General features: G+C 39.9%; 1 protein-coding gene across 2 annotated transcripts in view; it reads left to right on the top strand.

Annotated features, from left to right (window-relative positions):
* MCTP1 (multiple C2 and transmembrane domain containing 1) overlaps positions 1-10,012 on the top strand; it is an 854,885-nt gene extending 844,873 nt beyond the window's left edge. For both annotated transcript variants that reach the window (XM_030193396.1, XM_030193397.1), the window contains exons 18-20: positions 1,085-1,194; positions 4,333-4,430; positions 8,892-10,012. In XM_030193396.1, the coding sequence (XP_030049256.1) occupies positions 1,085-1,194; positions 4,333-4,430; positions 8,892-8,963 (280 nt within the window). In that variant the 3' untranslated portion in view covers positions 8,964-10,012. The remainder of the gene's footprint in view (positions 1-1,084; positions 1,195-4,332; positions 4,431-8,891) is intronic.
* Positions 10,013-12,921: the final 2,909 nt, after the last annotated feature.

Raw genomic sequence — 12,921 nt, 5'->3', positions numbered from 1 at the left:
CGCCAATAATTGGCTTTTTAACAAGCAATTATTGGCACTAATTAGATTTAATTGGAATTTAGGCATATGTATATTTCCAGCATGTTTCACTTCGTGCAAATGGCTGTGCCTAAAGTTAGGCACGTTCCCAGGCGTATGTGCTATTCTAGAAACAGGGCTTATAGAATAGAGCTTTTTCGGCACCATATATAGAATTCACCCCTAAGCTAAAAAATATATGTAGAATGAGGGGGTTTATGACTTACCAAAATGTCACATATAACAAGGTGGAGAAAAATGTCAAAGACATCTGTTCCTGTCTCCAAAGTAAGATCAGAGGCAAAGATGCCTGAAATAGAACAGCAACCTGTGACCTAAACCAAGAATGTTACATTTTTACCTCATGAGTTACCTATGGAAATCATTACAGATACCTAATTATCTTTATCTTGATAGAAATATAGACTGCACTGTCAAATTTGTGAATATCTGACAAGGTTTTCTTAACATTCTCAGAGGGGTTCTTTATAGATAGCTTACTGTAACCAATTATTTTTCTGTTATGTGATCCAGGTTGCCTCTTTCTTTCCTAGGATTGCTTACATTCATATAAAAATATAAGTTGAAAGGAAGAAAGCTCTTGAAAAAATGAAAAATTTGCTAAAATCTGGCATAGGTCAACTCATCTTTCATAAATCACATTTGAAAAGATAAAATAGACTATTTATACATGACCAATGCATTCTTCCTATAAGAAGTAAAGTCGCAATGTGGGTGACATGTGCAATGAATGGCTTCATATTATTTTATTATTCATGATCGGAAGCATGCCGTAAATATGACTTTTGGTCCATGGAGTATTTGCTGTAAATGAATTATTTAAACTTGGGTTATGATTCATGCATCCTATTTCTTTCATGTTACTGGGAGATAATTTATTTTGTATCATTTGTTTTATAACACATTTCCGTGTATGTGGTCTCAGCTCTGCCTGGCACATAGAAGTGAGGAAGACTAATTCAGCTGCAGTCTGTGTTATTTGTTATATCTTTTATTAGATATATGAAGTGACTAGATTTCTGACTGAACTTAATTTTTCACTCAGCACATTCAACTGGACAGTCCCATTCTTGAGCTGGCTGGCAATCGTCGCCCTTTGTGTGTTCACAGTACTTCTCTATTTCATTCCACTAAGATACATTGTCCTTGTCTGGGGTAAGTAAAGTCTTTGTTGAATTGTCTGTGCTACCTGGAACAAACTATTTATAAAGGGATGAGTTATAATGTCTGCGGGTTTTTCTGTATTTATGGTCATGAAGCTACTTAGTGATTGAAAGAGACAGGTTAGTTAAAAAATCACAACTGGATAATTTAGGTCCACCTGCAAAATGCATTTTTCTTCCCTGGCATACCAGACTTCATCATACTATACACATACAGCTGTAAGGATTTGTCATATATCAAATGTGGCTTTGTCTAGATAGTACTCTGATTTATGTTCACCATTTATACAAGAAACAGAGGCATTTCAATGTATATATAGTGCATTTGGGGCAATAATATCTATGGTATTTCATCTTACAGACTATGTAAAACCAGCTGAAAGGTCACCTTTGGTCTAATAGAAAAATATGTGTGAAGTTTTTCTTGCAACTCATGAACAAAACGTACTATGTTTTTTACATGAGAGAGATTACTGTGTAGCTACAGATATATGCTTTGGTGTAATTCGAGAACAATAACACCTGGATACCTGGAACAGTTTCCCTTTTTCAGCTGAAAAGGGTTGACCCCTATCGAACGGGAAAAGCTGCTTTCATCCATATGCAATCGCCTCCTTTTCAATAAATAAACTCACGATTTGGAAAATTCCAAAGTTCCTATTTTAAGGACTATCTGATAAAATCATTGCATTCAAAATGACTAGGAGTCATAGGAAAAATTTAAATGAAGATATTAAACAAATATGACACAAAATGGGAGATGAAAGAATTCTTATATGCAGACTTCTGTCGAGTTCACTGAGAAGAAAACTATTAAACATTTTGTGCATACCACATAATTCTGTAAAAGTCACCAAAAATTGTGCATGCAAATTTAGGCACGTGCCCAATTTGTGTGCAATTTAATTAAATAACAACTAATTAGGCCAATAATTGGCTTTTTAATGAACAATTATTGGCATTAATTAAATTTAATTGAACTCATTTTTAGTTCAAACTTTGTGCATTATACATAAGATATTATATGGGCAATGCCCAGAGTATATGATTAGCCTATTAACAGTAAGGTCTATTGACCACTCTTTGCAGTCGAAAGATGTTTGTGTCTTACAATACCCTGCGCTTAAGGGGGTGAAATTTAAATCTATTGATTCAATGAGTTTTGTTTATCGATTGGTCTAATGTTGGAATTCTTTCCCATGAGAACTGAGATTGATGTCATATTATTTGAAATTTCGTAAATTACTAAAAGCAGATTTATATCAAAAATATTTGTGCTAATACGTTGTTATTTTCAAAATGTTTGATGTAATTTTTTTATCATTTTTGATATAATGTTACTTTTTATGTTTTTATGTATATTTTAAGATGATGTAATTTCCTAGTGATGGCCTAGTATTCTTATATTGTAATTCACACTGGTATAAGAATGGTTTGTAGCAGAATAAATTTGATTGTAATTGTAATATGATTAATTGACGAGTAGGGAACTCATTGGTTGAAGAGGGGCATGGAGGATAAATCCAAATAAAATGTATCTTGTAGCTATATTTGACTAGTTTGACAACCCATTCATTTGTGGTGATCCTGCGCTAAATTTCCTAAAAGAATCGGATATGACTTCCTAGTGGTAAAGTGTCAAAATTAGAAGTTGATTGGGATGCTCTAGCCTGTGGTTGACATGAATAAGGTTGGAATCTTTTCTGATACTAATCTACTCTAATTCATAACTTATATACCACATCAATCCCAACAGAAGGTTCCAGGCGGGTTACAATACAAAAATAACAATATGCATAAAATAAAATGAAAGCATAAAATTATCCATAAAGTTTATCAAATAAAAAGGTCTTCAGCTTCTTATGCAAACACATATAGTTTAATTCTAAATGAATTACACCAGGTAAATTGTTCCACGCAGAGATAGCTTGAAAAGGAAACATGGAACCAAACTGACATTTGAATCATATATTCTTCATAACCGGAAATTTTAATAGAAGATTGTTGTGAACTCGAGTCAAATTAAAAAACAGTAAGAAAAAATTGAATTCATAATTCTGATGTATTCCCATATAATATCTGAAAAACTAAACATTCAGTTTTAAAAATAATTCGTGCATGAACACAGGGCCAATGTAATTCTTTTAGCTGACTAGAAACATTGGCATATTTAACTGTTCTCAGTGCATCTATCTTGTATGACCATTTTTGGGGAAAACAAAAAGCCCTCCAAGGGAAAAATGCACAAAATCAAGCCATTGGAATATATGAGAGGCCAGCATTCTTAGTAGACTGGCCATACAGACATCCCAACAGAGCAGTAGGGCACCCTAGGGGCACTGCAGTGGACTTCACCTAAAAGGTCCCAGGTATATATCTCACTGTTACCCCCTTATATTGAATGGGGAGCCCTCCAAAACCGCAGGCTATTGTAGTGGTGTACAGTTGGGTACAGTAAGTTGTTTGTGGGTTTGGAGGGCTCACACGTTCCACCACAAGTGTACCAGTGATTTACCAGTTAGAGTAGAATATGGGCCTGGGTGCCTTTCTCTACGGTGCACTGCACCGACCACTAGGCTACTCCAGGGACCTGTTTACTGCTCTAATTGGACTGATCATAACATCTAAAGTTGTCATAGAGCCTAGTATGTACTGTTTTTTTCACATCTTTAGGAGTTGGGAGGGGGGGGGGGGTCAATGGCCACTGGGGGAATAAGGGGGAGTAATCCTACCAGTGGTTATCTGATTAGGGCACCTTTTTCCAACTTAGTCATGATTGAAACAGGTCTAGACCAAAATGTCTCTTTTCACCCTGGACATTTTTGGTTTGTTCCTTTATGGCAGAAAATCGTCCAAGTTTTGAGAATGCACAAATCCCACTCCCAACACACCCTCTTGTCATTTGCACACACTGCAGAGAAAAATGTCCAAATTCCACATTCTGCCATTTTTTAGACATTTTTCTCTTTTGAGAATGAGCTTCTTAGCTCTCTAAATAAATGCTAAGAGTAAATCCCTGTAACAAATCTTGGCAAGGTTACATAAAGTTTTCCAAAAATGTGGTTTAGAGAACCAGAAGTAATTAAGTCACTATAGATTTTAATAAATGTTTGAACTATCACTTTTCTAGGTATCAATAAATTCACAAAGAAAATTCGGAGTCCGTATACGATTGACAACAATGAGCTACTTGACTTCCTCTCAAGAGTTCCTTCAGATGTACAAGTGGTGTGTATATGTGTTCTCTTCTAACACCATTGTGGCAGTGTGTGTGACTTTGAAAACTTCTAATGTGAAAATTTGATTTATTAATTTCTATGTTTCTGTTGTCCCTGCTTTTCAGTGTTCTACATTTCTGATTTTAACCTCCAATGACACATGATAGAAACATAGCAAATTTCAAAGTGATTTAGGCAGGTACTGTAGATGGCCTTGTTGCTTCTCCCAGAGTGGCTAAAACTAAGCATAGGCTTTCACAATGCCTTTATTTTTAGCCATAATAAAAAGAAACCCTCCTGTTTTACCAACAGTTGACTACTAGCGGAAAGAGCAGATGTAATTGCATACTGATTCTCGGCATGCACTTACTTTTAGCTAATTTTCAGGCAGCTGCCCTTGGAAAATGAGTCACATTGTATGCTCTTATAATCACAGATACACACACCTTGCAATCCTGCAGTCCATTGAAAATTTCCTCTAAACCTCTAGCATGATATGTGCAAGAAAACCCAGATAAAACTCAAGACAAACTAAGAGGTCATGACATGAGACAACTACAGTAGCAGAATTCAAGACGGTATTAAACGAACCAGGAGTGAACTGACCATTCGGGCAACTGGGAAGTGCTCAAGGGCCCAGAGGCTCTCCCCGCCGCCAACACTAGAGCCCTCCGAGCTTAATTGAGCCCTCCCCAGTCCCACCTTGAAGGGCCCTGGTGGTCTAGTGGCCTCTGTGGAGGCAAGAAAGAACATCACTCCTTCCTGCCCACTGCTGCTATTCTGCCCAGCACCGCCATGTTTTATAAATGGCTGCTGATACTCCCCGTGGCAGTCTCACGAGACTGTCGAGATCTGTGAGACAACCGCGAGAAGTCTCGGCACCCATTTTAAAAACACAGCAGCACCGGACAGAATAGCAATAGTGGGCAGGAAAGAGTGGAGCGGAGGAGCAGCCTAGCGGAGGAGCAGCCTAGTGGTTAGTGCAGCGGACTTTGATCCTGAGGAACTGGGTTTGATTCCCACTGCAGCTCCTTGTGACTGTGGGCAAGTCACTTAACCCTCCATTGCCCCAGGTACAAAATAAGTACCTGTATATATGTAAACCACTTTGAATGTAGTTGCAAAATACCACAGAAAGGCGGTATATCAAGTCCCATTTCCCTTTCCCTTGAAAAAGCCACTAGATCACCAGGGCCCTTCAAGGTAGAACTGGGAAGGGTCTACTGATGCTCGGGGGACTGTAGTGTGAGAGAGGGGGGGCAGCAGCAGTGGGGGGTTGGGGTGGCAGGCAGTGGCCGAAGGCCCCCAATGACCTTTACTGCCTGGGGGGCCCCCTGAAATGAGCACAGAGAAGATCCTTAGTTATTAAGGGCGGGATGGTGGGGGCAGTCCGCCCTGGGTGTCAACAGGTGGGTGGTGGGGGGGTGCTCTGCTAGCGAGTCCCTACCAGCTCCATCCACCTGGCCGCTGTGTGGTGCGGCGCCTTGCGTCTGCGCTGCTGTAAGAGTCGCACGAGGCGCCAGGTGGATGGAGCTGGCTGGTAGACAGGTGGGGACTGGGTCAGGGGGGTGCCGTGTTGCTGTGTTACACCGGGGGGGGGGGGTCATGGTGCCCTGCAGCTGGGGGGGTGTGCGCAGCAGTGATCCGCCCCGGGTGGCAGTGAACCACAGAACGCCACTGCGCCACTGCACAATCAAGTAAATTGAGCAGACTAGACTGATCGTATATAAATCTGCTGTGTATTCTGTATTTCTAGGATTTGGTTTTCAGATGTGTGCTAACCCTTTGACATCATTACTCTTTGAAGTATCCTCATGGTAAAGTAGGTATTAAGAGACCTTGATACAAGGAAGCAGAAGTATTCTTGAAACAACTGAGGGTAGTGTTCAACTAGAGTGGTCTAGCAAACCAAAATAAACTATAAACCTCTAAAGCTTCTATTTCATTTAGGCTGCTTCCAGGGTTCCAGTAGCTTCTGCCCATCACTTTAGAGCAAGGATGGCTTGGGAGGGAGGCAAGCAAGGCCTCAACACCTCCACCAATGACCTGGTCCACTTTGATTGGTTGGAGGGAAGGGCATGTTCCATATTATTTTTATTCGGCTTTCAGACTTGTTCATTTTTCACAGGTTCACTGGGGCCTTTAAGGATGTTGGAGTAGCTGTGGAAAAGGATTGCACCAAAGTGCTATGAAAGGGTTAAATTGACTAAGTGTGAGGGGGAAGATTTGTTTTGAGAATCTTGCAGAGTTTATATCAGTTTTCTTTCTCCTCTTTTGACTGAGAAGATTAAGCCTGAGGGAATTCTGTGACACAGTGTAGAATATCCCCTCATGCACAATATTCTGCACAAGGACTAGGAGGCAGCACTGATTCACATTATTTTCATCCCCTCGCCCCCACCCCCAACTTACTGGCACTGATCAACACAAATGAAGGAGAGCAGCTGCATGATGGTCTGAATTCTCCACCTCATCCTCCTCTGCCTCCTGGAGCTAACCGCTGAAATTGAACCACAATGCTCTACAGCAGGCTTAATGAAATTCTGTCCTCGAGGGCTATAAGCAGACAAGGTTTTCAGGATATCCTAATAACTAGGCATGGAACTATGCTCATGTGTGGTTGTCTTGGTATACCCACTGCATGTGTGTTGCTTGGAGTGAGCTCTTTTCCGCCCGTTAGCCTTTCCAGGAGTGTAAGATGTCTGACCCCTGATGATGCTTGTGGAGCGAAACAAGGACCATGTTGGGTTTGGCTATTTGCAGAAACAGGCTTTGGTTTGGTTATAACTGCCTACTTCATCTACAAGTAGATCAGCGTGGCATTTGATGACACCTGGGATTTTGGAAGTATTGTGTTTTGCACAACTGATTCATCCAACTCTTATAATAATTATGGAACAGTATTTGGACATTTGAGCAATACATCTCAGTATCATGGTGTGAATCAATCTGGACTTTTCAAGACAGACTGTTTGGAATACCATTGGAATAAATACACCACTGTTTGATTAGACGTTCCTTAATTCCTTGATGTGCAAGGTGTGGGTGCCAAGTGGGTTATAAGATATATTTGGATTAGAGCAATTTGTTTAGGCAGATGGGATGGTTGCATGTAGTACTATAACAATGTGATTTTACATTCAATAATTTTTAATATGTTTGCTAAATATTATAAATAATTGTGAGATATTGCATAGTTGTGGTAATATATTACATTGATTGTATGTTACAACTATAATGAAACTTATTTACCCATATTTTGTGTATGTGTAATAACTATGCATGAGAGAGATTCGCATACAGTGGATGTAGTGGGCTTTCAAATCTTTCTTATGCATATTCATTTGGGATATTCTGAAAACTTGGTCTGTTTGCTGACAAGCCTTCTCTACAGTATCTCATGTGGTTCAGATATAGCAGAGGTCAAACCAAAGGAGGGTCCAAATCTCCCGCAAAGCACACAAGCAACCACAAGAAGGGCGGAAGAAACCAAAACGACCAGACTGAAGACCACAGTAAGAGCACCAAAATAGTTTTATTGGGACCCTACAGGGTCTGTGTTTCGGCCAAAAAGGCCTTCCTCATGGGTCTTCAAAATTTGACGTATACAGATGTTCCTCCAAGATTACATGGGATAGAAAGAATAAGCACAAAAACGCTGGTGCTATCTGAAACAGAGCATAGACACTAATGTTTGTAAAACTATGACTGAGTGCCTGTGATAGATGTGGAAGATCTAGTGTGAGATTATAACTATTTATTTCAAAGCATTTCTATACCACCAAGCCAACAGCAATGTACAACTATAAGAAAATTTGGTACCAAATTTATTAAGTAATTACAAAATAAGCTCACCAATTGAAAAGGGGTAATTGAGAAAATAAAGCTATATAAAGGTCTGGTCCTTATTTTCTGTTTTCAGTTGCATGCAGTATATTTCCGAAAGCACCACAATGGACATCCAGGAGGAATGTTTGCATATAATGGGTCTCTGCTATATTCAAATTTAGCTCTTGCATTTTCATTGGGGTGATCCTGAAAACCAAACTGACTAGTTGTGCCTCCAGTAGAGGTTTAGAAGCACTGCATGATGTTCAGTGATCTAAGAAATAGTCAAAGAATGTGTCCAGAAATGCAAGAAATACATCATTAAAGCAACACAGCAGTGCGTTGCAAGAAAATATTCCACCTTTCTTCCCCCGTTTCCAACCCTATAACCAGATATTGTATATCTTTCAATGATCAGGAAAACAAAACCACCAGTTCCTGGCCATATTTTCCCAGTACCGCCGCCCTTCTTGTTGGGGGTATCAGTCTATTGTTTCTACATCCCAGTTGTAGGGGCCCTACAGATTGAAAGAAGGTGGAATGTTTTATTTTCCCAGGCAAGTCTCTCGTTTTCCCCTTGGGCTTTCTTATGCCAGTGAGCGGTCACTTGACTGGTCTCTCCCCAAATTTTGTGTTTAAACAGGTGCAGTACCACCAGCTGAAATCAGATCCCAGCCAAAGTCCAAGCAAAAGGAGGAAACACAATCCCAGCTAGCCAGCTCCATGCATGAAGCAAGAAACAGCATCTGCTTGAGAAAAGACAAAATAAATGTTAAACAACAACCACAAACTCAATCAACTTTATCTTTTATGTCTGTAATTTTGCTTTGCCTTTTAAAAAACATAACTGAACATTTGTAAATACTGTACAAAGACATAGGTCCATAAATATATTTACCAGTGTACAGAAAAGACTTTGATAAAGTTTTTGAGGCTTGACTACTGGGTTAAAGCCTTGCCACATATGGCTGGTCATGTAATGCATTAAAAGATGTCATCTTAACACTAGTAGCTAGAGAATCTACCACTGATTTATTGTTCATGACATATGGCATAGATCATGCCTGCATATTCCAAAAGAAACATGCTTTTTTATGCAAACAGTGCAAATATTTTTTTATTCAAAAACAAAAACAAAAAAATGAAAGTCTTCATTGCATTCTTTCTTTTTTTTTCTTTTCTGTATTTATCTTTCAGTTGCTCCTGCTCACTTTGAATGCATAAATCACAGCTGTTTGTAAATTTATGATTACTACACAGAGTACAAAAATCCCCCAGCAGAGAACCCAGCAACTCCTGCTGTAGCTCCTTGAAGTAACAAGAAACCCCCTCTGTGCTTCTCCTTCTATCAAAAGACTTAAAAAAGAAAAGACCCTTGAAGGATAAACTCCACTTAGTTTCCAAAGTATTTGAATTTTATAAGAACAGTCAATTCAATTTGAAGTTAAAACTGGGTTAGCAGTGTAACTTCTTCCTATTTCATAATGTGTGTTAAATAATACATGTGTATCTGCACTTCAGGAGTTTTAATGTACTGACTGGGCAAAGCATGAGGAAACTCCTAGCCACATGCTTTCTTCCATATCACTTTATGTGTGCTCCATGTGGAATGCTCAATTTTCAGCTTATTAGAGTAGCTCTGATTGTATGTCTGACTTCCCAAAACCTTTCATTTTATTTTAACAGATAAACAGAAAAATGTTTACATTTCAAAATGTAATGATCACGCCATAATAAATACTCCAAAGAGGATTAATTTTGAAATACTCGGCTTAATGTCTGGTTTAATTGATATTCCGGAATTGATTTCTGTTCTCGGTTATTTGGGGGGGGGGGGGGGGTCTGTGTATATTTATATCTGCAGAATTGTTGTTTGAAAATGCCTTCAGAAAAGTTATTAAAAAATGTAAATACTGCTCAATGCTGCTTTTTATTATAAACTGTTTTAAAGATCTGAGTTCATGCCATACAGCATGCATTGAAATAAATTGATCAAATTGTTCTTAACTGCATTTACTTTACAGTTTGCTATTTAAAGTGCTTGTTGTGTGAAGTGCGGACTGGGCTTCTTGTCAGTGATATATACCTTATGATTCACAAACTCTTTATGAAAGCTCCTCGAGAATTAGTCTGGCAGTAATTTCAGATGGAAGTTTCAAGATACACTCTGAACTCTCAGAAAGGAATGGAGTTTTATGTCATCTGAACTGGTTCCAGAGGTGCCACTAGGAACTTTAGCGCTCAGGGCAAGCAAGTGTATTTCCACTCCCTTGCCTGCTCCCTAGATCCCTTCCCCCCAAATCCTATCTCCGTGTTCCTTCTGCAGTCTAATCCTCAGTCCTTTTTCACTCTCTCTCTCTTTAACCCTGTTAACATTTGAAAGAGCAGTATAGATGAATAAGAGAAAAGTAGTAATCTTCCATATTTTTCATCCACTACCAACCCATTCTTGCATGTCAGTCATTTTTTCCACCCCCAAAGTGCTTCAAGTCCTGGTAGTTGCCCCGTTACCCACCCTAGTTACGCTATAGTCCTGACTGGTTCTCCTGGAATCCATTTGGCTTGTGCGTAGGGGGAAATGCAATTAGTTTAAAACCTAAACTCCCTGGAGCCTTACTGGTCTCTATCTTTTCAGATAGATATTTACTTCCTGCCTAAGTTTACTATTTGCTGAGGATTATTGTATTTTTAATCAATTAAATATTTTTATTATTTATTTGTTACATTTGTATCCCACATTTTCCCACCTATTTGCAGGCTCAATGTGGCTTACATAGTGCCGAGATGTGTTTGCAGACTCCGGTGTTAACAAATACAGAGTGATGCTGAGATAAGAAAAAGTTCATGTGGTACAGCCACACAAGGTCATCGTGCAGCGGGAGAATTGTGTTTTGTCCATTCCGCGCACTTTGAGTTATGTAAGAACAGTCATTCCCAAACTTGTCCAGCCAGTCAAGTTTTCAGGATATCCACCATGAATATGCATGATATAGATTTGCATACAAGGGAGGCAGTGCATGCAAATCTGACTCCAGTGGCGTACCAAGGGGGGGCGGGGGGGGGGGGTGGTCTGCCCCAGGTGCATGCCGCTGGGGGGGTGCCGCGCACCTGTTGGCCGAGTCCGCTCGTTCCCTCCCTGCTGCTCCCTCTGCGCAGAACAGGTTACTTCCTGTTCCGGGGCAGGGTATCAGGCAGCCTAGGAATGCCACTGTCTGACTCATGTATATATGTATATATTATGGATATCCTGAAAACCCAGGAGGAGGGAGGGTCCACAAGACAGGTTTGGGATCCAGTCCCATGGAGCAGAAGTTTTCAACTCAGTCTTTGGGATATTCCCAGCCCCTCAGGTTTTCAGGACATCCATAATAATATGCATGAGATAGATTTGCATACACTGTTTTGCTTGTATTCAAATCCATATTATTCATATTTGTTGTGAATATGCTAAAAAACTAAATCACTGCATATGTGCCGAGGAAGGGGATGAACCCCATTGCTATAAAGTACCCAATATTGAATATATTATAACATGCATTGAAGGTTTGTTACTGTGTGAAAGCAGTTTATGTATATTAATGCAAGTCAAACAGATTGATATATATTTTAGGTTTAATGTGTTATACAGAAGCTTCCAGTGTGATCATACAAGAGAGCCTCAAATTATTTCTTAATTCTGTGCTTCTTATAGAAAACATTTTTTTGTCATGGTAAGCATGGTGGAATTATGGAACGGCCTTCTTAGGAGGTTTCGGTGGCAAAAATAGTAACAGAACAAGCAAGCTTAGAATAAGCACAGGGAATCCGTAGATGCAAAGAAAGGATGGATTTTATTGGCTATGATTGTTCTGTGATCAGAGAAGCTTGTATATTAATGCGCCATTAAACAAATACAAAGGCAGAGATTAACTGGGTTTATAGGGAAAAAAGGTGGACGATCAGATGGTTCCTACATTTATACCATCTATCAGGTGTAATTTAGGTTTATATACTGGTCATAACCTAGGAAGAATACTTTTGGGTCAATATTTAACAGCAGTGGAAATCACAGGGTCCTTGTACGAAGCAGCAGTAAAAGGGGGCCTACGTTGGCATTATGTGTGTCGAGGTCCCATTTTACCGCAGCAGGTAAAAGGCAGGTCTTTCTTTTTTTTAAAAGAAAGGGCTGTGCGGCAAGTGAAGCACTTGCCACATGCCTACTTAGGGGAGAGCACTTACCATCACCCATTGAGGTGTCAGTAAGGGCTCCCGTGCTAACCCAGCAGTAATCAGGCAGCCCGTGGCACTGCCTGATTACCGCCGGGTACATACTGGCACTACAAAAACAAAAATATCTTTGTAGCAACGGGAATGTTGCGCTCTGAGGTTGGAAACTACTGCTGGGCTGCTGTGGTAGCCCGGCGGTACTTTCATTTTAGTGAGTGATACGCCCGTATTGGGCTTACCGCCGCTTCGTAAAAGACTCCCTCAGTGTTTTGCTGATCATCACCAGTGTTATAATGGGAAATTCAGTGCCGGGTCATGTCCAGGCTCCAGCATTGAATTTCTGGGTTTAAGGACTCAGTGAAACCATAGCCAGTTAAGTACCATATTTGCATTTACCCGGCTATGGGGCACCACATAAAGACAGGACTGACCTTTATGCGGTAACTTTGGGTGATTACGTGCTGAAT

The sequence above is a fragment of the Microcaecilia unicolor genome, chromosome 2, assembly GCF_901765095.1.
Source record: "Microcaecilia unicolor chromosome 2, aMicUni1.1, whole genome shotgun sequence".
Taxonomy (NCBI): Eukaryota; Metazoa; Chordata; class Amphibia; order Gymnophiona; family Siphonopidae; genus Microcaecilia; species Microcaecilia unicolor.
The sequence above is the reverse complement of the archived record's forward strand: the minus strand, read 5'-3'. Positions and strand labels throughout refer to the sequence as shown.